Source organism: Larimichthys crocea, chromosome XX (assembly GCF_000972845.2).
Source record: "Larimichthys crocea isolate SSNF chromosome XX, L_crocea_2.0, whole genome shotgun sequence".
Taxonomy (NCBI): Eukaryota; Metazoa; Chordata; class Actinopteri; family Sciaenidae; genus Larimichthys; species Larimichthys crocea.
Window position 1 is genome coordinate 6,355,371 of NC_040030.1, and position 25,807 is coordinate 6,381,177.

At 44.4% G+C, this 25,807-nt stretch overlaps 1 protein-coding gene across 6 annotated transcripts in view; it reads left to right on the forward strand.

The window, feature by feature from the left end:
• The first annotated feature begins 238 nt into the window (after nt 1-238).
• sbf1 (SET binding factor 1) overlaps nt 239-25,807 on the forward strand; it is a 57,295-nt gene continuing 31,726 nt past the window's right edge. For 2 of the 6 annotated variants that reach the window (XM_019257863.2, XM_019257865.2), the window contains exons 1-6: nt 240-514; nt 21,222-21,307; nt 22,710-22,847; nt 23,212-23,340; nt 23,546-23,656; nt 24,767-24,844. In XM_019257863.2, the coding sequence (XP_019113408.1) occupies nt 460-514; nt 21,222-21,307; nt 22,710-22,847; nt 23,212-23,340; nt 23,546-23,656; nt 24,767-24,844 (597 nt within the window). In that variant the 5' untranslated portion in view covers nt 240-459. Of the gene's footprint in view, nt 515-21,221; nt 21,308-22,709; nt 22,848-23,211; nt 23,341-23,545; nt 23,657-24,766; nt 24,845-25,807 lie in introns of all 6 variants that reach the window. The other 4 variants (XM_019257864.2, XM_019257866.2, XM_010736922.3 and 1 more) reach the window with 4 other exon arrangements.

A 25,807-nucleotide genomic window follows, 5' to 3' on the forward strand; every position in this document is an offset into this window, starting at 1 on the left:
TTCTCTAATGATTATAACTGTTGCATTGAGTAATTCTGGGCTTCCCTCATACATTACTGCTTTTGGATTCCCGTTTTAAAATAAACCAGCCCCACTGGATTTTTGTGGGTGTTCCCTAGTTTAGGTCTCCAAGAATCGTCACCACCTTTCACCCCTCTAGCGACGGTACTGTTGGGTTTATTATAGGTTTTTGGTCAGACTTTTGGCCCCTGAGCTGGTTTGGCTCCTCACATGGGACATTCCTGCCGAGCAGCCCCTCCCTGGAAGTCTCTCAGTGCGCAGACTCGCGGCTCTCCGCTGTCAGGGCAAGGCAGATTGACAGTATGGCGGCGGGGTGCAGCTGGAAGGATGCTACTGTCGCCCGTGATGTGTCTATCGCCGGTAGGACGTAAATGGACTATTGACGCCAAAAAGAGAAGAGGATTTAGCGAGAAAGGCCTGTCGCCGTGAGCTCCAAAGATGGCCAGGCTCGCCGACTACTTTTTAGTGGTCGGTTACGACCTCGACAAGCGAGGTGGGTGCTTGAGTTTAGCCCGCTCGGCTAGCTTTAACGGCGTATTATTAGCTGTGGGTAAACAAGAGGCGGAGAGGGAGGCGGGGACGGGCCAGGCCGCCACTCATCACTTACCGCGGCTAGGCACTGTCACTTGGAGGTTAGCCGTCAACTTTGGGCCGGGGATGCGCAGGCCTCACGGGATTAGTGTACACAAACGCTAGCCTGTGTCAGCTGGTGTCCCGCTTTTCTGACAGGGGACACGCACTGTGAATGCACAGCTCCGTGGCAGTGCAGTGACTTCCAGACGTGTTTTTTTTTTTATTTAACAAAAACTAACAGTCATGTTGACACCAAACTTTATGTGCTAAGAGCTAACGTTAGCCGGGCTGGTGGTGGTGGGGGGCTGGCTTGGCTCGGTCGGCTGTGACCTAAGACGGATTTATTCCTCCGTTTCACAGTTTCAGCTGCATCTTGCTTCTCTGAGTAGAGGTGCAGCTGTCACCGTTTAAAACGTGGCGTTTTGAAAAGCAGACAGTGTTGCTGGACAGCAGCGGGTTGTCAGTGTTGTGGCTGCAGGCTCCTGAGCTCACATACTTTCGGGACAGCAGCTCTGCTCATTTCCGCTTGGACTTTTTTATTTATTTGAAGCGTAACTTTTTAACCTGGAGATCGATGCTTCTCCCACGGCTGATTGTTTTCTTTGTCCGTGTTTTGTGTGGATTAACCCAGATGGTCTTTGCCCCCTCCCTGAGCCCCCTCGGACCTCGGAGCTCACTTCTCTTGCCTTGTTGGGACGGGGTTTGGACCGTTATCTGAGCCCCCCCTCTCCCCTCCTCTCTCCCTCCTTTCAGCCCGAGCCTTGGCCTAGATCTCTGTAGTATAATGGCCCGTTTAATCATGAAATATTCAACCCGCCTATCCGATGGAAGCATGCAGCTTGTAACGTGGTACACTCTTTTATCTGGAGTGGGTTTTCTTTGCACATGATTTATTCATAAGAGGCAAATTGTAACATCTCGAGACCTCTGTGGCTAAGAGCGGGCAGAGGGGTTGGCTTTTATTGCCGGAGCGATATGCATCGCTTTTTCTGTTTGCATGGACGCACTTATTGCATCTTGCATTTTCTTTTTACAGAGGGGAGGGTGCCGAATACAGGATGTTATAACGTGGACACTGCAAACACTGCAGAAAGTCTCCTTCCTGCCTGAATGCAACGCAGGGCAGAGCGAGCCTGTAAAAAGCATCTGGGAGCCAGACATTAAAGCCACAATGGCTTTTAATGGATCAAAGCTCCCTTGCTTGTAAAACCAAACACTTAAGGGTGATGATGATTGTCGGCGTTGCCCCACTACTGCTGCCTCACTGTTTACAGCAACTTTACTCAATGCTGAAGTTTCTAGGTGCCGCAACGAGGTGATTCCATCATCATCACCGTCTCTGACTTCTTGAGTACACCCTCTGCAGTTAGATCAATGTTTTAATCTTTTAATCTTTTAATGTTGTCTGGCTCCTCAGAGATCATCTCCAAGCTCATCCGGCGATTTTAATACAGTTAATGTGGATGTTCCCCTCACGGCACGCTCACCAATCAATAAGCAATGTCTCCCACAGTGTCGGTATTAGAGCACAGTGGGCTGAATTTAGAGCCTTTGCTCTCCAGATTTCCAAAATATTTGTGCATGTGTGTGATCATTTTTGGTTGTATTTGAGTTTTTCCAGCGTTGGAGGCGAGCTCACTTAAGCGACTATAAAGAAAACACTTGGCTGCGAGTCAAAGAACAGTCCTCGATCATAAGAATACCAGGAATTCTGAAGCACAGTAGAGTTTCCTCTTGTGTCTAAATATTTCATGCATCCTGTCTACGTGTGTGTGTGTGTGTGTGTGTGTGTGAGTGTTTGTGAGTGGTTTCTGGTTGTTACTCAGTCAGTGGAATGTTTTGCAAGCGTGGGCACTGACAGGTTTTCTGAGCGGGCATCACTGCTGCTCATCTTCCCCTCCGATCGCTGTCACCAACAGAAACGCCGTGGGTGTTTACAAACAGACCTTTCGATGATTCTAGACGGTTCCTGGTTCACTCTTGAATGCAGAGTGACAGTTTGGCTCGTCTAACCTGTGGGCAGAGCCTTTGAGTCTTCCATTCACCCTCTTAGTTTGTTTCTGAGGTGTCAGGTTGCTCACATTGTGCTCAACCTAGATGCTAAGTTACACTATCAGTGTGTCTTACTCAGAGCCAAGATGGCTGCTTGTGGGTTGGAAAGAGCCCATAGTTGCTGGGGTGTGGTCCTCCTTGCTAGCAAGGGTCTCTTGAGGGAACCCCACAGCATGTTGCTGTGTTTTGACAGCGGTTCCTTCACTGCTCGGAGCACTGTATCCTACATGGATACAGTGTATCCTACATGGATACACAGTCCGAGGCCCAAACAGGAAACCGGTGACAGACCCCAAGGGAGACTTGTGTTTAGAGCGAGAATCCAGATTGTGTCCCTGTGCGTGTCTGAAAACCAAGAAAGGGGTGTGTGTTTGTCCGCGTGCGACTTTGTGAGGCGGTCCCATTCAAGACATGTATTCACACACAAAGACACTAACATACAGGCTCTATTGTAGCTCCATCTGTGTGCCTCTGGCATTTGCAGTTCCAGGGTGTTGGTCATCGCTTCGTCGGCCCCTAAACAGCCTGAGTGACAACTCAGGCTGTTTAGGGGCCAACTCAGGCCTCTCGCACATGCACACATGGCCCCCCCTCCTGCAGCCTGCAGTCGAGCTGGGACCATTCAGGACACAAAGAGGCGCATGCAGGGATGCAGGACTGAGCTCGCACATGGGGCTGCCGTGTTTACAGATCTCAGGTAGAACTGTGACAATGCTAACAATGTGCAGAATTTAAGGATGCTGTGATACGGCAGTAAACAAAACTAAAGGCGCCCAGCTTGTGTGGCTGCTGCCTCTCTTGAACTGTTGACACCAGTTTCATCACCAGCTCTGTCATTTTGACACAGATTTGTTCTAGTGAAGTGACGCCAGGCTGACAGTGATTCATATTTTCAGCTGTAGGGCTGGGTGTCGAACCTCGGCACTGTAAAGTACAGAAAACCTCAGATTCATACTCATTTGATGAATTCTTTGATCAGACAGTTCCTGATTATTTTAAGCAGGCAAAGTTCTCGTATTGCTTCTTTTAACACTTGAAAGATGCGTTGTTGGTATTGCTACTGAAACCGTAGTATCGAAAAATTTCAAACGAGAAGCAGTCCTCGCTGTGACAGAGCCACATTTCAGCTTGTATCTGTTCCTGTCCAGCTCTTTGACTGTGAAGTGTGTTAGGGTGGAGGGCAGTGTTACAAGATGCATGCATGAAATGTGTCAACCACAGAAGAGACTTTTCGATATAATTATATATACAACAGTAGTTCTTCTTTTTAATATCTCTGGTTGTACCAGGCCATTGTTGGCAGTGTTGGTAATCAGTGATCCTCAGGTATTCAGTATGGATTAGCTAAAAACTTTCATTTCAGTCTTTATTTAATTACTGTATCCTGACATGTGTCATTTAGAGAAAAGATTTTATCCATAACAACCCTCTCCTACAACTCCTGCGATCATTTTTGGGATGCTTGATGTCATGTCACTCGGTGACCTGAAGCAGGATCAAACTATTGAGACTGTGCTGTAGTGTTGAAGAAGGCATTTCTGTTGTCGTGACGAAGCTGTGACTGTTTCATGTGGCGGCCATAGGTGCATTCAGGTCTTCATGAGGCTGTGGAGGGGAAATAGAAATGTCTCAGACTGAAAGCAAGATGAAGCAAATGAGTGAGCGGGAGGAGAGAGGAGTGTGTGTGTATGTGTGTTTGTGTGTGTGTGTGTGTGTTAGTGTGTGTGTGTGTGTGTGTGTGTGTGTGTGATGCTGCCAGCAGTGCCTGCCTGTGGGCAGCCACTTCCTCCTCATCGCTCCCGGAGCAGAGCTGCAGCCTTTCAGGCCCTCCAGAAATAGCCCTCACAATCTGCCTTTCATAGGGGGACAGAGTGACGCTCGGTCATGGCTGCGGTGGGCTGTGGAGCACTGACACTCGTGTGTGTGTCTGTGTGCCGGAGCGAGCTGCTCTGTCCTCGGCCGTTGAGATGGGCCGCACCGAATCTGTGCGGCTGTCCCTTGTGTGTTTGCTGTGTTACCACGGTGATGTTTACCCCCTGTGGTTTGCGGGTTATGGTGAGCGCCAGTCACATGTTGACTAGTTTGTGACCGGTCATGACGCCATCATCTTTTTCACTGGAGACGGTGGATGTGGTAATATTTGGTGCTGATATTCAGAAGCTTTTCTCCATAATTCAGTTTTTTATTTCAGCCAGACACCGAAACTGTCCACTAGGGCCAAGCTGAGGGGTTTTCTGTATGAGCAGCTTTTGCTGTGCAGGCATTTCATTAATCAGAACAGTGCAATTAAAAGAACAGGAAACACATCTGCAGCCGTTACATACAGCTGTTGTGGTGCTGTGACCTCCATCGTATCTGTGTTGGGATGATGCCCTAGTCCGCCTGTGTGTGTGTGTGTGTGTGTGTGTGTGTGTGGCTGTATTACAGCAGTCTGTCTGCTGTGCTGAATGCTTGTTATTCATGAGGAAGACGGTGGCCCCAGGGCCCCAAACACTGCCCTCATTCCCTCATTCCTACTACACAGATACAGAGGAGAATGTGTGTGTCTGTGTGTGTGTGTGTGTGTGTGTGTGCGTGTGTGTGTGCGTGCTGGGGGTAGGGATGCAGATACACACACACACACACACACACACACACACACACACACACACACACACACACAAACACAGGGCCTGCCGGCCGCTTCTGTGGACTGACACTTACTCTTCTGTCATATACTGTACACTCAAATTGTAATCCAAAGCTGTGTGTGTCTGTCGCTTCGTAAATATGATCCACACACCCGGAGGGCAACACAGGGTTTGGTCTTATGCCCCAGATTTAGACTTGGATTGACAGTGAGAGTGAGAGTGTGCTTATTTAAAGATTCATTGCAATTAAAATGTTTTCCTTCTTAAGGCAGGGCTGAGATATGATGACGATATACGCCTTCTCTTTAATGCAGACATTATGATCATAGAGAATATAGTACATTGCTGTAGGTTAAACTAGCTGCCTACACTTTATGGCTGGCTAAAGTAACATAACTACCTGTCAGTGGAGACCACGTCACTGAAAACTCAAATAAGATCATTTTCTATATCGCACATAAAATTATATTCGAATACATCGGATATTTTCTTAAGGTGGTCTTCCATAAACAGCCCCACAATACATGGATCCACTTTAATGCAGAGACGCACATGTGACACACTGACTGTAGTTACTTTTAGGGCTGACAACACCAGTCTGTCTGTCTGTGTGTGTGTGTGTGAGGGGGTGTTAGGGATACCCTCCTCCTTGGTGCTTTGATGGTTTCCCTGGAATTCCGAGAATCTCTCTGTCCCCTCTCAGGACAAAGGCTGAGTCAGTGTTGCTCACAGTCAGGCCTGTTGGTGCTCCAGGGAGCAATCGTTCAGATCCCTGAGGGGTGATTCCAGCGCGTCCGGAGCGCTTTTCATCTGAAGATAGGAGGGGGGGTGGGTTGTTAGGATTGGCAGAGGTGGTTTGTGTGAGGCTGCAGTGGTTACTACTGCTTAGCATGTACGCATGGGATCAACACGTATGACGTGTGTGTTAAATCTAAAATCCACCAAAACGCATCATTTCAGTGTTTTTCTGCTTTTTAGTGCACCTGAACTCAATATCTTAGAGGTTTACTACACAGGTTCTTTCAATTTCAGTCTAATCACAACATTAATATCTCGAGGTGAAGTTTGATGTCATATCTTGGCTAGCTTGTCTGACTCAATTCAAGCATTTCTTTCATCAGCCTTCCTGAGAAAAATGTTGCATCTTCCTACAGCTCCCAGGAAACATCTACAAATGTCTAAAACAATATATTTTTAATAAAAATAAAACAAACCATATTAAATCTTTGCTAAAAAAAAAACTATCATCCTTTGAATCTATCAAGCGAGCCACTGTCAGTGGGACGATGAATAAGATTTTCTTAAACCTGGATGCTTTGCTTTCACTTTGACGCTCCATATATCTTATCTTTGGGAGTCCAGTGATTATGTAATGGCTACAATAAACCAGCGAGTGAATGACTGGAAGTAGAAGATTATTAAGATGGCCTCCAGGTCTTTGAGAAAACCCCCCCGCCTGGTCTAATCTTATGTGTAGCCTGTGATTGGTGTGCAGATTAAGGGACGGGATATCGGTCCAGACCTGGTTAGATTTCTTTATCACTGAACTTTGTGTCTCTCCCCTCCCCCACGCAGAGGTCTGCGGTGGTAAACAGAATATTGTTGAAGCTCCGGGGCTTTACATTTGTTTGTCGTATGACTCGGTTCAACCTCTTCGTTTATCTTTTCCTCTGTGACGCTGACTTCTCGCAGTCTCCATGTTTTAATGTTGTCACGTCACCTAGATGCTCGTGGCCCCTGTGAGCTCCACATGCTACACTAGACATGCACCTAGGTTTGTAAATGTTAGGAGCACCCTGATAAATGTAAATGCTGCATCAGCACATGAGAGCGTGAGAGATAGATAGAGGCACGTCTGCCTCATAAAGAGCGCTGTTATCATTGACTCATCGTCTCCCGTCCACGCAGAGAATAAAATGAGTCCAATAAAACCACCAAACACTGAATGAGATTATTCTGCTCATGTCACATTTGATTCCACATGATTTAAGACACAGTGCAGGCACATTATGCGGTTAATCGCACCAACCACAGTTAAAGTTAATATAGGACTTAATTCTATGTGTCACATTTGACTCCTTTAGTGTGTGAAGCAATCATTTTGGGGGTTCAAATAGGTCAGCCACAGATAAAACCCAAACCTAGCCGTCTGCCTTCATTGTTTCACACTCTCTCGGTCTGGTTCCTGTTTGGTTTGAAGACATGCACACGTCTGTTTCTTGGCTATCAGTTTCCAAAGTAACAAGATGTAATTTCCGGGGCTGTGTGTGTGGGTGATCCACGCTGCGGTAGTGTAAAGAGTTTTTTGGGGTCGACTTGCAGCTGAATTCAATCTGGGACTAGAATACAGTGGAAGCGATGAAGGAGGAGTGAAAATGTGTTGTGGTCGAAATGATTAGAGGGGATGTGATGTGCTGCTGAGTGAAGACAAAAGTCCGGGTGCCAGAAGATAAGCTGTGATTGAGTGCATTAGCCCACATCCCATCACGCTTCCTGTTGCAGCATTCTGGGGGAGCACACGGAAGTCGTGTTTGCGTCTTGTTCTCGAGGAGCTGCTTGCATTAAGTAGCCGTTTCCTGCATTTCATTGTCTCAGATCAGCTCCGTACATACATACATACACTCAGAGATGCTGAGTGTGTGACCAGGTCGACTGGATGACGTCTTCATGACGTCCCAAAGCTGCGACAACACTTCCCCTCACCATGCTGGCACCCTCCTCCTTTAGAGCCGCAACACTGACCTTTATCTGTGACTGCGGCATGTCGGCATACAGGCCTCGTGCCTTCCTCATCATGTGACTGTCATCAACTGATGAGTCCTACATGCTGCCCCTGAGTTATGTCACTCTTGGTCTTCACACCAGCCTCAATGTTAATTATGTCTCCAGGCTAAAACATTTCACCTCATGATTGGATTTGATAAGGGATCACCTGTCAACGATTCGTTATGTTTCACATCCTCAATTTTCTATATGACTGCACATGGCCGCTTTTTTTCAAAAAATCTATATAATATATAAGCTGCATCTTTTCAGTATCTGTGTGACTCGCCTTTGCACATACATGTAACTGTTGCTGTCGTTGCGAGTCACGACAGAAGTCCATGGATCACATGTAATAGGTTTATGCTTTGGTTTTTACTGTAGAGTGCTGTTATAGCCATCTCTCCCGACATAAAAAAGCAACGTCAGTTAGGGCCGTTGGCCTGATGTTTACCCACGGTTCAATGCAAAAAGCGATGTCGCAATTTAACAAAGTAGCCTGACAACTTTGGGCAGTTCAAACCATAGTTTGAACTGCTGGATAGTGGCACCACAGAATTCACCTGCACACCTTTGCAGAACAGGCTGTGATAGGGCCGGTGAGATACTCGCTGAGCTAAGACAAGCAGGAACATGCAGCAGTCGTTACATCACTGCGAGCTTTTGTTTTCTCTGCACCGTGCACCTCTGGCATTTGTTTCTCAGGATTTTATTGAACGCATGATTTAAGAGGGGAAATATCAGCAGTTAGACAGTTAGCAACACGCTTGCTAAGTGGCAGTTAGGTGCAGATCCTGCTATTGCGTTTTTCAAGGTTAGTAGTATACTTGAATTTGTATATTGTCTCCTGGCATGCAGAGCTCTGATGATCTCTTACTCTGGATTAAATAATGATCAAAGTTAACATAAGCAGCTGGTTAAAGACACATTCGCTGCTGAAAAGATGCATTAAACTCACTGTCCGTAAGTCCCGGGGACTCACTGTATCGCCCTGATGATGCTACAACATGAACAATAAATCTGTGTCCAAAATGAGTTATGAACATAACTGACGTGCCTTCATTTCATGACACGTCTGAGTCTGAGTTTAAAAACAGCTCTTTAAATGATTCATGGTTCGACAGCAACCGGTCACATGGTAACTATGGAGGTCATTTGGCCTCAGATTCATTTAGCATATTTATCATATTATTTTGATATTTACCGGTGTTCTTCACCACCGTTTAAGCAGAAGGAAAGCGGTGCATCTAATTTATGCCGACGTGAAGAGAGGTTCATGTGAGGTTCATTTAGAAAGATAACTTGAGAAAACTTTGAGAAAGGAAACTGGTGTGGCGGTAGAATGAGAACATTAAAGAGAGGCGAGATGCAAACATTTCGAGTTTCACTTTCATTCAAATGAAGTGGAAAAGTACTCAGAACAGCTTCTCCTCAGTCAGAGGAGAGAGATGGCTTTGTAATAATGAACATACTGGAGTGTGTTACCACCTGCTCACTTAACAGTATAACACCAAACATGTGTTTAACACATTTAACCTTTGGGTCGCAGGGACTCACTTCACTGAACACCTATCAACATCACTGCGATAAACATTGATGCTGTGGGTATAAAATAAGTCTGTAAACTTGATTTTACACAATTGTATTTACAGCAACAGCTCGGAGAGTTTGGAAACATTTGGTTTAGGTACCTTGAAAGTGCTTGAATCTTACTCTTTTACTCTGCATGAATTGAAACAAATTAGCTGTGAATCCTTTCTAATATATAAATGTTGGTAACGCGGCCTGTGCTTCTTTATCCTGTGACATATTTATTAACAAATCAAATCAAGTATTGCTCTGTGTCTGAAAAGCAGTTGAGGCTGATGTACCGATATAGGAGCAGGATATGAATGGCTAAACAAGCCGAGGTCTGTTTGTGCTCAGTGGAAGTTGAATCCTGGACATACTTTAGTCTGAAACAGTGCCCGGAGTGACTGGAAAGTAGATGCTCTGTGTTGTGTTCACTGGCACTTTTCCCCCTCTCTCCATTGAGTGTGTTCTGTGGCTCACAGTAAAGCAGACGGCCACCTGTAGCTGCAGGCTTGAAATGAGAAGTGAGAGGAAATAAGGCTCATGTTGTTACTCATCAGTCTGTGACATTATAAAGAGTTGAACCGACCTGCTACCTAAGACTGAAATACATTTAGTCAGCGTAGCTGCTGTGAGGCCGTTTCCTCTCCTGGAAAGCCTTTCTCTTCTCCACCCCCCCCTTCTTTTTTTTGTTTTCGGGGTCTGGCGGTGCAGAGGGAGAGCATTAGTTTTGCAGGAAGGATGTGAAGAGCTTTCGCACAAAGAAAATGTCCCACATTGTCTCCAGGGCGACGGCGGTTGCCAGATGGAGCAGGGTTTTTTTTTTTTTTTCTCGCCCTTTTATTTGGCTCTAAATGGCAGCTTCACTCAGACGGTTGCTTTTTGACGTGGACTGGCTCGTTTATTTATGCAGGATTCTGCCCTCGTCTGACACCAAATTTCGGACGTCTCCTAAATGTCAAGTGTTACTTATTGATGAGCTGATTATCCGTGTGACATGAAAGCCGGTGCTGTGTTACAGCTCAAGCCCCGACGAGGAGGCCTCGGCCTGCTTTTAATCAGAGCATGACTCACACTCCTTCATAAGACTGTCCTGCCTGTGTGTGTGTGTGTACTAGCAAACAGGGTGGACAGCAGAGAGCCCTGTCAGAAGGCGTGGTGTATATACACTATAATGTGATGATGTCATAGTTTAGCGTGTTGTCATCCTCTAAGAATGTTTGTGGAGATGTTCTCTTGCTGGATTCGAGCTCTCGCCTCATGTAGATCAGCTGCAAGCAGCTCATGTGGCTCAGATACAGACACATGACACACAGATATGAGTTCTATGAGTATATGTAAGCATAACGGCAACCTCAGTAGGGAAATGGCAGCTGTGCAAGTCAGCTTGCTTTAGCCCCAATTGTTTACCTCGCTTTGTGCGTTTTTGCAGGCCTACACACACACACACACACACAAACACAAACACACACACACACACACACACACACACAGGCGCATGGAAACGCACAAGGCTCAGAGCTCTTTTTGTCCCGCCCGCTGCAGTCGCCGTGGAAACCGCCTGATGTCGTGTCACTGTGGTTTGGAAGCCTGCAAACGAGAAGCTGTGGTCTGGTTCAGCACCGAGAGCATGAAGCACACACACACACACACACACACACACACACACACACACATACACATATACACATATACACATAAACACACACTGAGCTACACACTCATTTCAACTCTTGACTGCCGTCATTCAGTGATCACATGACCTCTGTTGGTTTTCTCCCATCCTGTGTCACAGAGTATCACCGCTAGTATAGTCTTCCTGGTGAGGAGTCAGCTCTCTCACACACACACAAATGTGTGACCCACTTTTCCTCCCATGCTCCTCCGTCCTCTCCAGGCCTCTCTCTCTCTCTCTCTCTCACATATTTAATTGTTTACATCACATTTATTTGACGAGTGTGTGTTTTATTAAAGAAGCAGCCGGCTTGGCGCTCGGCCTGCGTGCGAGCCTCAGCGGTGGATCAGTTGTGAGCGTCAGTCGCTCTGCTTTGGTTGACTGTTGCTTGTATCTGTGGTGTCGGTCTGCAGCAGGATAGATTTTTTCAAATGTAAGGAAACAGAAACCTGCAATCTTTTACTCATCTTTTAATAATAATTACCGTTTATAGCAGCCGAGTCTTAAAAACATCTGCGAAGAGGTTTTTGCTTTGAACATACTTTGGTTTTTGCTAAAGTCATATTAGTATTAGCAGATACTGTTGAATAAAAACAGCCTGGCTATGTTGGAAGAGTAATGTTTGATAACTAGTGATGTTAGCTGACATGTAAACTGTTTTATATTGAGATCATGATGTAATGTGTCGACGTTCTACCTTTCAGGTGAATCATAGAGGTCGTGGTCCTTCATGATCAAACCAACAGAGTGATGTAGCCAACTAGATAGCTATGCTAATTGAGCAAATTACTTCCTTAATTACTTCCTTGGTTGATGTATTACGTAATTATGTAAGCGTTGCAATCCTTGAAAAAGATTATTATTTGGCTTGTGATTACAAACCTAATTTCTACAACTATGACTCAAACTTCACAGTTTCCAACTCCTTTGAACGGCTGTTATCAACTTCAGTTAGAAGTGGTCGGGTTGAACTGCTGCACGTGAAACAAAATGTTTTTTTGTCGCCAAACCTGGAAGCACTGAAGCTGTCGCCGGCTGCTCAGGGAGAGGGCAGCAGTGTCTGGAAGCCTGTTCACAGTCTGCACATTGATGGAGCGTCTCTGGTTGCTCAGCACCAGAGGAGACCGAATGCACCGACTGTGACTTGCCGATTGTGTCGTAAACACACAGCTGCTGTCACACAGTCAGTGACGTGGATAAAATAACATAAACACAGTGCAGCCAGCAGGCTTGCCAGTTTGGTCTCTGTGTGTTTTTTTGTTCTCGTCGAGTCGAGCAGATGGTGGTGATTCTTGAGGCTGTAGTTTGTGCGCCTCGTGGTCACTGTTTGATGCTTTTTGTCGTCATAACTTTAGGAACATTTACCCTTGTTGGAAATGAAGGGGTGAGATTATGAGTGTGGTATACATGGTGTTTGCACAAGCTCTTGTAACAAGGAAACCCATGTATGCACGTCGCTCTACAGAGACACGCTCAGTGGGATTTTTGTTTTCGCAGCACGACGTGCGATTGTCAGCCGTCCAGGAGAAAATAAATGCAAGATGCACTGATGGAAACTTTTATAATTGAATCCTGAGTTTGAGATTAGAGGAGTTATGCTGGAGGAGCAAATCTGAATCAGAAAGAGGATACAAAGACACACCCCAAAGACGCTGCTCAAAACCATGGACTGTGCTGCAACAGCATAGTTGTTAGGGGTGGGTACCCTGCACTAAATGTGCTCTGGGGATACATAATTAGATATCGATAAGCTCTGACGTTAGCAGCTCTGCTGGTGGTATTGGAGAAATGAAACGTTCCATTTAGGACGGTGCCTGTTGCCGTGAGTGTTTTACATGTCAGGGTGGAAACACATACACATGCACACATGCACGTTTTTCAGCTGTCCCATTCTCCATCAGTATGTTATGGATGCTACATGAAGTTAACTAAATTACAGATGGCTCAGCAATTGAAAGTCACCATGATCCAGCTGATTGGCTCCGTATCAATATATCTGTGTTCATGAATTCAATCCGAAGTGGTCAGATTGACAGTTTCAGCTCACTCTGGGTCTCCTCTGGACCGATGGAGAGGTCGTGTCAGATTATTAGCTGACGTTACATGCTGTCAATAACATTTAGGCATATATATAAGCTAATTCCCCAACACACTGGTGGCATGTCATACTTCTCACTCGTTTTCTGACTTTCTACATTGTAGATGAACACTGAAGACGTCAGAACTACGAGATAACACACATGGAATGAGGTGTAAAGAAAGCTAAACGTGTTTTATATTTTACATTCTTCAATATAGCCTCCTGTCTCAGTCAGCTTCATTCCTGAATGGTTTTCAATGAACAGGTTGTCTAAACTTTGGCCAAAAATCAAATCAAAAAGAACCGATAAGAGCACCGGCTTGATAAGCAGTGTCGTAAGAGCGTAGTACTGTAAAGTCTGAACGATCACCCTCCCTGATAGTTGTGGTGATAATAATCAATCCTCATAACGCACAATAACAGCTGCATGTCCCATCCTCCAGAGGCCTCCTCTCCACTCGTCTCACCTTCCTCTCACATCGCAGACTGATAGTGAGTTTTTGGAAACTTGCGTCATCAGTAGCTTCTGTTATGCAGCCGTGCCTGCAGACTCAGTGCTGTATGCAAAGCTCAAGCTTTCACCTTTTACATGGACGTTCGCCAAATCTGTCACCAAATTGCGCGTACTCTGAGCCAGATGATTGGAGTAAAAAAAAATTGTGAATAATCATGAGTAATGACTTTGATTGTGATTAGTAATGATGGTAGGGTTTTAGCATGGAGTAGTAAAAAAAGAAACACAACACACAAACACTGATCATACAGTATGACATGGATATGAAACATCTGTGCATCACCGCTGTGTGCGGCAACTCCTTTGTCTGCTGGAGCGTTGCCAAGTCTGGAGTCATTCATCTGTAAAGCAGTGGCCCTATGTGACATGGATGTAGTGCTGTGAATGAATATTCTAAATCCAAATATATAATGGATTTGGAAAATGAAAGAGATAATTGATTGTGGAAATTCCTCACTTTGATCGATTGAAAATGAAATGTCGACGTTGAAACCAAATAAAATTCAATTCAATAATTCAACTGAAATGAAGCGGGTTGGGTTGGATCAGGTACCAGCAGCAACACAGACAGACGGTATATTGACTGTGTCCTGTCTTTGGTCATTAGACTGCATAGTCATGTGTCTCGTTGTTATGGACATAGTGCATATTCAAAAAGTTCACACTCGTGTTTTATTAAAGGAATAATCAAACGTCATTTTTGGCTTGTTTTGACATGCTGCTGTCGTTGGTGCGGTCACTGTCAGGCCTGACTTCATGTTCGATTAAACGTCCCTCGTTTTAGAACACCTCGGGCCTCATTTATAAAGAGCCCTTATGATCAATTTTGATGTGAAGAATGACCGTGTACATGTAGTTATTTATAAAACCTTAATGTTACGTGGAAACAATCTTACCTCTTAGTAAAGTCTAGACTTGGACTTGCTGGTTTTGTCGGGTATGAACAATGCATTTGAAAAATGAATTGCCAAGTGCAAGGTGTTTATTAAACTAAAATGCAATATTCTCCCTCATAAAACCCTAATTTGTGCTAATATTATATAAGGAGAAATGGCTGATTGTTGGCACGGCAAACGGCAAACTTTGGCGAGAGGTAACAAACCGACTCGATACGAAAACGGAATGTAATGACCAAAGTAATCACATCGCGTGTTTCCACTTATCGTTATGTGATACAGTATCATGTTTGGAGCGCAACGTTGCCAAATTGTGTAATTCTGACGGAGAAGGTGAGCATGCACGGACCTCTTATCTCGTCCATTGTGATGTTGCAGAATCGTCTGCAAACAGTCAGCAGTATTTGTTTAAAGTCATTTCATTTCATTATCATCAGTCATGGATTAACTGTGATTTCACTCAATGGCACCTTTGTCTGTCCACTTTGTACTCATGGGTGTGCGTCTTCCATTTACGCACGGTACCAGGTACAGACCTGTCACTTTGTTTACCGAATTCAAGTTTAATCTCATATTCCAGCAAGCTTCCAGGTTTTATCAGGAATAATTAGATTTCATAAATTGAACTTTTGCGTCCGTAAAACACAAAGAAAGTGTCAAAGTGAGTCTCCGTATGAAAAGAAAGGACAGGCAGCATGTTCTCACAGAGAGCCCTGCAGGCCACCGTACTAGCTCAGCGCTGCTGTGCTGTCACAGATTCTTTCCTCCTTTGCTTATTCAGCACTTTGATTCGTTTTCCTTCCTAAACCACGTTGAAGCCATTAAATATTTGTGCAGTTGTCATTGGGCTCCTGCTCTGCTAACAGACAGCGGGTCAGTCCAGTGACACGCAATGATATTTCTGCAGGACCTGGAAAAAATTAGATTTAATAAACGGGTAGTTTGATCCAAGCGAGTGTGAACAGCCAAAGACACATTCCAGTCACAATAATGAATCCCACAAAGCATGACAGTGCCGAATGGCTGAGCTCTGGTGGTAGATTTAGCTCTTTATTTGATCTGTACTCCATTTTCAGACAATATCTATAAATGTTGACAGGTTTTTATAAAAAACCTGTGTAAATGTAACGCCTGTGTCATGTCATATCTTTTAATGAAGGTGTGTTTCATGCGGGAAATCACAGCCGGCGTGTTGGAACAGCCCAAATGACCACATGATCGGGGTCTTGGCTTTGGTCTTGGCTGCTGAATGTGCACGCCTCATCTCAGTTCACCTCTGTCCTCGTTAGAACGGCAGCTTAAGTTCCACTAAAATCACACCGTAAGGAGCCAACAGGCAAGAACACACCGAGCCGCTGTAGCGTATCTGATCCCGAGTCAGGTCAACCACTGAATGACCTGCGTGGGTGAGAAGGTGGCCTAAGTTGCTGTGAAGACAATGAAACATGCTCTCACCAACATGAGTCAATGCAATGAATGAAATAAATGCAATTCTCTGAATGTATTGTGTGTTTTTACATTTTTAAAAGCTCATACATACAAATTCAGTGTGATCAGGAGGCGTGACTTTTATTCGATTTGTCAGATGGCCAACAGAGATGCATGTGAAGTGTACATTTGATCTGGATTCAAGACACTTGGAGTTGAGTTTAACCGTTCAGATGTCACAAAAATCCCTCTTTGTTAGTGGAAGCAAGACCAAACGTTTGTGGCAAACTTGAACATGATGACAGTTTGGGGCGCCCCATGTGCGAAGGCTCAGTCCTTGCTGCGGAAGCCCAGGGTTCGAATCCAGCCTGTGGCTCTTTCTCGTATGTTATTCCCTTTCCGCATGTAATTTCTTTGTAGGGAGTTGTGATGTAGAATTTTATTGATGTCGTACAGCTTGTTCTTGATCAAAACATAGAAGGTTCATGTGGAGCTGCTAAAATAAACTAAGTGACAATATAGATTGATGCTGTGGCTATGAAGCAATTCTGGAAACTTTATTTTGTATTAATAGTAACAATTTAGCTGTGATGATAAATACTTTTAGAATCTGTGAATTTTGTGCTTCAGGTACCTTGAAAGTCCTTGAGAAGTTCTTGAACTCTTACCTGGCAGCATCCCATATCTGCTACCAAACCCAGTAATCTAAACAGACATGCGATGTGACGTTAGCCAGTGTTTCACTGGTTTCAAAATTTGCTTCTGTACCTCCAGGACAAACACTCGCCCGTTGAAAGGGTTAGAGTTCAGAGCAAACATTCCGGCGTCCATCAAAGTCTGGAGTTTGCATCACACCGGATCTGGCTTTTGCTTAATGCCAGTCGTCGCTCCAGTCCGGCTGTAAGCAGTGCCAGCAGGTGATACGGACGTGATATTACTCCAGCTCTCTGTTTGTTCGGTGCCCTGTGCTCTCCTGCCTGCTGCAGCTCATGGCACGCAAGTGTTGCAGATGTTACCTTGCGTTTTTGTAGGCCCAGAGTGGCCATAAATGAGTGGTTACAGACCTATAATTTTATTTTACTTTTATGAGTCCAAGGTTGGCACAGTTGGTCAGGACTTGCATTAGAAATATTCAGGCTGCTGTGAGCAAGCACTGCAAACTGCAAGTGTGTGCTCTGCTGATAGAACCACACTAGATCACCGACCGTCTGAGCAGATGTGTCTGCAGCACTGAGTACAAAGAAAGGACGGTGCATGCATGACGTCACCCACAGGTTTCTGGAGAGCTGTTTTAAAGCTCACAATATGTGGCCTCTTGCAACCGCCATGTTGGCAGTCCTGCCTCTTCCGCCTCTCAGCTGATCTAAAAATTAGCAAAGATGTGGATCGTTTGTGAACTTGACAGTGGGTGCTCAAACAAAAATTCACCCTTAGTTCAGCTGTCATTAAATTAGCTATAGAGACCAAAACTGGTATTTGTACCAGGTTGTAAATGTTTATTTCTGCTGTGAAGTTGGACATTTTAACATGGGGACTTATGGAGACTGACATGTTCTGTAGCCAGCCTCAAGTGGACATTCAAGGAACTGCAGTTTTTGGTGCTTCATTTCACAGCCACGAAGGTCGCTGCTTGGTCTGGAGTTAATCAGAAATAATCTATATAGTTATGCATTTGTAAGTAGAAGCAGGTGACCCGTGTTGAGGTGGTGGTGAACTAGGCTGACTGAGCAGCTCGCCCACAGAGCAGAGATTCAAGTCAAATGAGGTGAATCTTTGGTTGCAAAGCTGAATTGATTTTTATGCACTGCTAACTTAAGCGTCAAGGCCAACACAGTTAATCAGTCTGTAGCAGCAAATGGTCTGATGTACACAGACCTGAGGCAAAAGGTGAATCTGTTTGTTTAACAGCTGTGTGTTGTACTTTTTGTATTCGAAGAGGAGGACTGAACAAACAGACTGAGAGCATCTATAAACCTGCATTATTATAGAAAAACTTGTTAATTAATGGTATTTTTAATGCTGGCTAAGAAACTCAATGTGGGTCCCTGCCTGTACTCGCCGCTTAAAGCTCTGTGACAGGCTCTGAAGCGTGTAGAAAGGAGCTGCTCTCTGACAGACATAAATAAAACCAGACAACAATCAGACTCTCTGGCTACAGTGAAGTTGGGATGGGCAGCTTGACCATAAAAAAAACACATGTTGTGAGTTGTCATGTGAAATAAAATGGAAACATCTTTGTCTTTGTCCTTTTAGTGTAACTCAAATGTTTAGAAAGTGGTGTGCTGGATGAAATGTGCCATGGTTGTAATTAGCTGGTTTTTGACCGTGGCACAGCCTCAGCTTCGCTCGGTGCCTTCTCATTTCTCCGTATAATTACTGGTTTTGTGAAGTCTGTTGGAAGCCTTTGAGTCTTGTTTACATTCTATAAATTCCTTTTGCACACACACACACAGACACACACACACGCATATTCCTTACATCTGATTAGAGTGAAAATTTGCCTCTCGTGATGAGGAGTCTCCCTGCATACCTCTCTCTGAAGCAGCCCAGTGCATGGACTGTTCTGGGTTCAGAGAAATACAGTGTGTGTGTGTGTGTGTCTGCGGTCGTGAAGCCTGCGTGTCACTCCCAGCAGACTAATTTTCTGGCTCGCTTGGCTCTGCTCCTCCTTTGGCTGCTTTAACAGGCTGAATAATCCCCACCCTGCCTTATCATTGGCTGATAGCCTCTCTGCACCCGCCTAGATCTGCACCATCACACTCTGTGTGTGTGTGTGTGTGTGTGTGTGTGTGTGTGTGTGTGTGTGTGTCTGACACACCTACAGCTCGTCATCCACTGACAACATATTGTTACAGAACATAAGGCCGTGCCAGGCGACATGTACGTTGCTTTTTAAAATCTCTGAGGAGGGAGTTGGAAGGTGACATCAAGTCCCAGCATGCATCAACTCTTGATGATGATTCATCAGAGTGTACCAAAGGGGCTGGCTAAGTCACATGTTCTTAGGTGTCATAACAAAGTCTCTTTTACCAGCAGACTGAATTCTTTTGATCTCTTTTAATTATAGTGTGCCAGCCTGTTGCTTTAAATATAGTTTTTTTTTACGCATCAAAATTAAACATGTTGCTCATGTGCAGCGTGTATGACACCGCTGATGAATTGTTTTCATTGCTTACACTCAGGTCTGGTATGTGCGCAAGCTCACAGACATAAACTATGTGAAATATTTTCTTTATTTAATTGTCTGAGGTTGACGAGGACGTCTACAAGTCTGCGTGGCCAGCGATGCCCAATGAATTGGCACCTACTCAAACTTTTTCTGTTTCAGCTTCAAGGAAATTAGAAAAAAACCAAACACTTCATGGCATTTCCCCCTCCAGGTTCCTGTGATTTTTTTGTTGATTGCAGAACACTTAAAGAGCGGGTCGGGGCTCAGGAATGAGGGCCAGTCGTCTCCAAACAAAAAGAAAATTAACCTCCTGTCTCTGATGACTTGATCCCAGAGCACCACTCCCACAAGTGCCCACATATTCCAAGTTTCGCAAGGGAGAGGGGATGACTTTCCCTGTGTGTTTTGGGAGCTGGCCTACTTTCTGTTTGTGTATTGTCTCTGTGCGTCTGTGCTTCTGTTTTAGTTCCCTGGGTAAAGGCCCACAGTCTCTCTGTTGTTTTCTCGGAGGCAGCATTTAGTCCAAACTGTCCAGGTTTGGTCTAAACACTCTCCTTTATTTAGCACAGGACAATATTTTTGCTTTGTGCACTTTCATACGACGTTTACATCCTTTTGTGTTCTCTGTGCCGGATGAATGCTGCCATTAAGCAGCCTGCAGGGCTTCAGATGGAACTAAGCTGAAAGACGGGCTTGTGGTGCGGTTACATAAGTCTGTCTTTGCTGTGTCATTGTGCCACTGTGATGAGCCGGGGCCTGGCCAACGGTGGAATGGCCTCATTAAGCAGCAACACATGAGCATTTAACACATCTCTCTACTGTTCAACAGGCAGATCTGGACTCATTTACAGACCAGCACAACAATATAGACACATGAAATAAAAGTTAATCTGTTACATTCAGAACCAGACGTGCCTTAAGTAAGCTGCTTATAATACATAATAAAGCTATTAATGCAAATATTTCAATAAAAATGCAATCATTTATTTCCCTATTATTTGAATGGTGTGTTTTTATGCAAATGTAGATGACACAGACAGTAAAGTTAAAGGTTTAGGCTGACTTTAGTAAAGGTTGAATTTATGTTTCAGGATGGTTCTGAGAGGCTGCTGAGAAGAGTTAGAATCCTACAATGGAGAAACACATTAAGAGATTTTAAACACTTTGATGTCACATTTTCATTATGATGCAGACTTATAAATACATACCAGATCAGTATCTGGTGACTATTTTCACTTTCAGCAACCAAAATCCCCTGTAAACCCCCCGATATTACTCACTTAAATAAAAACAGTGAAAAAAGTCCATCATAAGTTCTCAGTACCCAGAGTGACATTTTGTCTGACCAACAATCCAAACCCAATGATTTTCACATTTGAAACCTAGAAGCAGTGATTTCTTTGGGGAGCCATGATTGATGGTGACCTGCTGACAGTTCATTTCCTTTGCTAAGTAAGATGAGGAGTAACTTGTCCATGCCAGTGCTGAAGCGATCACAGCAGCTGTACACGCAGCACTTCAGGTCAGAGATGATGAAGGTTTCTGCTTGGACCTCTCAGAACAGTTGAGTTTGGTGAGGCATCCTCCTCCAAACAAACGTCTTTGTCGCTGTCACTGTTTGAGTACTGTAATATGATTTCTATCTGTAGCACGTATCTCATAAATCATCACCATTTTCTTTCAACACGGTTATTTGAATCCATAGTGGCCCACGTCCAAATGATAAAACACAAGAAGAAGAAGCAACAGACGTCAGCGTGCTGGTCCGGTTTAAAAAGCTCATTTAAAGCAACAAACAGACAACATGGACTGACCTCTGTGTGTGTCCCTCTCTGTGTCTCTTTGCAGTGGAGGGTGAAGGTCAAGGTCGCATTCTCCAGCGGTTTCCTGAGAAAGACTGGGAGGACAGCCCGTTCCCACAAGGCATAGAGCTGGTAAGTCAACACTTAGAGACATGTTCCAGTGAAGCTCAGTGGCTACAACAAGACACTTAACCCAGTTAGGGTTAGGGGTTCAATTCCCCGGGCAGCTCGGTGGTTTAGAGCGAGACTGTGGAGGGCTTCATCACACTCTGAGCTGGATGAGAGTTTGTGTTTGAGTTGTGTGGTTATTGCTAAATGTTAGAGTATCAGTTATGGATAAGTGAGTATGTGGAATCAGAAATACGGCGAGTCAGCAGTTCTACGGCGCTGCTATTTTGAATGAAGCTTTTTATGCCTTTAATGAAGCTGGTTCTGTGGTTTGTCAGAGGTTCAGGTTATTTATAGACCGAAGAAAACAGATTTTTCTTACACCAACAAGTGAGGAAACACTCGAGGACCATCTTGGACTCATCTAACCCTGTTTGCCTGATTTAAAAAAAAAAAAAAAAAAAAGAAGTTTTGACTCACAAGGCCAAATTACCTAACAGAGTATTGAAGGATTGTCATGTCATCCCTCTCTTCTATCCATCCGTCCATCCGCACTAACCTCATTGGCCTTTCTGGTCTTCTGACCACTCATGGTGCTTTAACACTACATATCTTATTCACACACATTCACACACTGATGGCTGCCATGCAAGGTGCCAACTGCTCATCAGTTGTAGGAGCTAAACCAATTATACACATTCCTTTTGGGAGCAAATTGGGGTTCAGTATCTTGCCCAAGGACACATATTCGACATACAGAGGATGGGGATCGAACCACCGATCTTCTGATTAGTGGAACACCCGCTCTACCTCCTAAATGTGTGTAAATCCACGGCTGAAACTTTATTCACATGAGAAAGTGTTGAGTGAGCACGGATTCACATGTTGGTGAAAGGACTGGCTGGATGAGATGAACGACAGAGTGTATCAAGTGTGACATGTTTACACATGCCAGCTATAGACCAACTTCAGATGAAGTCATCAAGTCGGTGAGGCAACTTGATGAATAACGTGCCAATATTGACTTAATATATATTAACTCGACTCATTCAACACTGCCACAGTCTTGATTGCTCTATGAACGTTTCATGTTTTTAAAGTAAATATTTAAAACTGACACACTAACGTGGTTATAAATGATAACAAAATGTACTTCCACGTCTCCTCACATGGTTCGTCGTCGTGTAATTAAAACGGACGGAAAGTTTTCACAACCTGTTTGTTGCGTTAACGATAGCCCAGCCCAGGTGAATCACCCTGAGGTGATGTAAGAACATGTGACCCACTGCTGTCTCATATGTCACCCAGGTTGGTATGTACACTAATCTTTTTTTTCCCCCCTCATTTCTTCCATCACCATCTTATTCCAACTCGTGCCCCTCGACTCTTCCACCACCTTTCTCACTTCCTCCACCTTCCTCTGTAGTTCTGTCAGCCCAGCGGTTGGCAGCTGGTTCCCGAGCGGCAGTCTCCCTCCTTCTTTGTAGCGGTTTTGACTGACATCAACTCGGAGCGTCACTACTGTGCCTGCTTCACCTTCTGGGAGGGCCTGGACAACTCACAGGTGGGACTGACCTCAGCTCTTCAGTGGCTCAGTTGTTTGTCTCAACACTGGTGCTAGGCTGTGTGGCTATTTTGGGCATAGCGGTCAACACACACCACATGACACATACTTTTTTTGCTATTAACATCCTTCCTGAGATTCACACATATTTAAAAATATCTTTGAATTAGCAACATTTCGAACATCAGATGCAGTAAATGAGTATTTAAAAGGTGTCATCAAGATGCTATTTTGGAAGCATATTAGAGCATGTGCTGGTGAGGGCAAATAAACTCAGTGTGTACTCTGTGTGTGTATTCTTTGTTTGGAGTGTTTATGTCAGCCTGATGCGGCTGCAGTTACATGTGTCCTTCTCTGTGTTCAGCTGCAGAAGGCTGAGGCCAGTGAGGCAGATGAGGTGGATGAGGGGCCGGCCGTCGTCCAATCAGCTCAGGTCTTTGCCCCCAAGAGCCTGGTGCTGGTGTCCCGACTGGACTACACCGAGGTGTTCAGGGTATGACATGCACAAACATACACACACACACATTTATGATTGTTTGGGACACGCAAACAGGGATCAGGGAAGTGATGTTTCCTTCTTAGTAAAATGTTACAGAACACTCTGAAGACTGTAAAATAATATCACAATCATCGGCAAACAAGCTAAACAAATTTTTCTTCTTTGTAAAATATTATGTTGATGTCTTTGTCCCGAACAGAACTGTCTGGGTCTGATCTACACCGTCCATGTAGATGGCCTGTCTGTCCCCTTGGAAACGGTGATTGGAAATCTCCTCACTTGTGTCATCCCCATCGCTGGAGGCTCCCAGGTAACTGCAGACCGTTCATCTCTTTCTCACACAGACGCCTGAACAAACCACACCGTCCTCCAAACGCATGATTTGACGTCCTGTAGACTAAAGCTTGTTGAACAGCTGACCAAGAGTGAAGATAAACAGTGACACCATCCTTCAGTCTCATTTCTTACACTGTTGGAACTCTTCGGCTTTTGCTGAGCGACACACAGTCCTCATGTTGCCCCATGCCTTGCTCAGCAGCGCAGCTTATTCAGGCAGTAAAGCAGTGTAGAGAAGTAGAGCTTGGCGCAGCCCTTGTTCAGCATGGACAGCTAGCTCTGACTGCTGGCATCGCTAAAGCTGCTGCGTTAGCTCGATACAGCAGAAAAATATCAGCTGCTGTTGTCGGGGTTCGGACATTTCTTTGTGCATGCGTAATTAAATCATCCATGAGGTTTGAAATGATACTTCTCCACCCAGAGCTGGTTTTTACAGAAGATCTCTGTTCCTGAGCTCAGTCAGCTATCCTGTAAAGACGCTTCAGTTTAGACGTTTTAGCATCATTTCAGTTGAATTGTATTATTGTGGGTTTACTGGGAGACATTCTTTTCAAAGCATTACGAAACACGTAGTCTAATTGACAGATGTAGAAGAAAAAAATGCAAGCAATGTGAGCAACAATCCTTCCAGTTCTGACCAGAGAAACAAAACAAACATGTTTGTGTTTGCTTTAGGTTTTCAAATACGTTTGCATACTTACTGGATATGTGAAATAACCAATGAGCAACAGTGTTTTTCCTTCATGCTGAAGTCAATAACGTGAACATACACCAGCAGTGTTGTGTGAACACATTTGGTTCATTTTGAACAACTTATTTCTCATTACATTTTCTGTCTCTTTTTTTAATAATTCTATTTTCTTTACACATATATATATCTTTATTTTTTTTAAATCAGTTTTTGTGCAACTAAACAAAATAAGTGTAATGGTGTCTGGCTGTTTACACTTCTTCACGTGATAGGAAGTGTCTGTTTTCTCTAAATGCACATCAGTTGAACCCTCCCACTGTGGTTTCCAGATGTTGTAACCCATGTGTGTCATTTTTGTGCACTCTACTGTACACTGGTTCCTCTGTGTTACAGATAAATGAGTCCCCAGTTTGTAGTTTAGACAAGGTTCCTCAGGCCCTGGCCTGTGACTGGCTGCTGGCCTGTCTCCAGGTAACTTTACCGTTCTGCAAGCTTCACCAATCAACAGCCAGCTCGATGTTATTGATTCTGTTAATCAAACAAAGCGGAGATGTTTTCTTTTCTTTTAAGGAATGCGTTCGTTCTGGCAGTCATTTCAAATCATACGTGATTGATGGCGCTTCAGCTGTTTTTGACCTGCTTTTTTTTGTGTGTTTTGTCATCACTTTCCACAAGATCATGTTAATCATTTTCGGTTCTTTTCAGTTCTTTTGTTTACTCTTATTTTTGTTGTCAACTTGATTTGTTGCAGCTATCAATATGCATTTGAGAAGATTGGTCACATGTTGTTTCTTCACTCTCTGAAACAGCCACACGCACACACACATTGAAGCCCGTTGCTGTGCAGGTCGTAGTTCAGTTGCTGGGTGACCATATGGGATGGCAGATGGCCTCCTACCGGGCATCACAGTGTCTGAATGAGAGAATCAGATCTAATCAGTATTAACACACATACAGACCCAAACAGTAGAGGCTTACACACAGCTCTCCTCACACACTAACACACTTTTGCCAACCTTAAAGCTCAGTCCTTTAGAGATGTGAATTACCCATAATGCAATGTAAAATGTCAGACACACACACTCTCCCCTTAAATAAGCACACAACTCCTTGAGGCCCTTTACAAATGAGTTTGTACTGCTGCTACCCAGCCAAGCACAAACAGTTCTGTTCGTCTGATTCAAGAGGACTGGCCTCTCGGAGAAGAGTAACACACACTCACACACATTCCTATAACTTTAATCATACAGGAGCTTCCTATCACACACTTAATGTCTGTCATTACCACAGAGGGTGTCTGTTAACGTCCCAACCTCGGCCCAAACACACACAACAGAGTGACTGCAGCAATATGACACTGAAATCATCTGTGCCATTAGATGCATTGTCGTAGCAACACCGTCACACAGCAATCAGACAATCCTCTAACCTCCT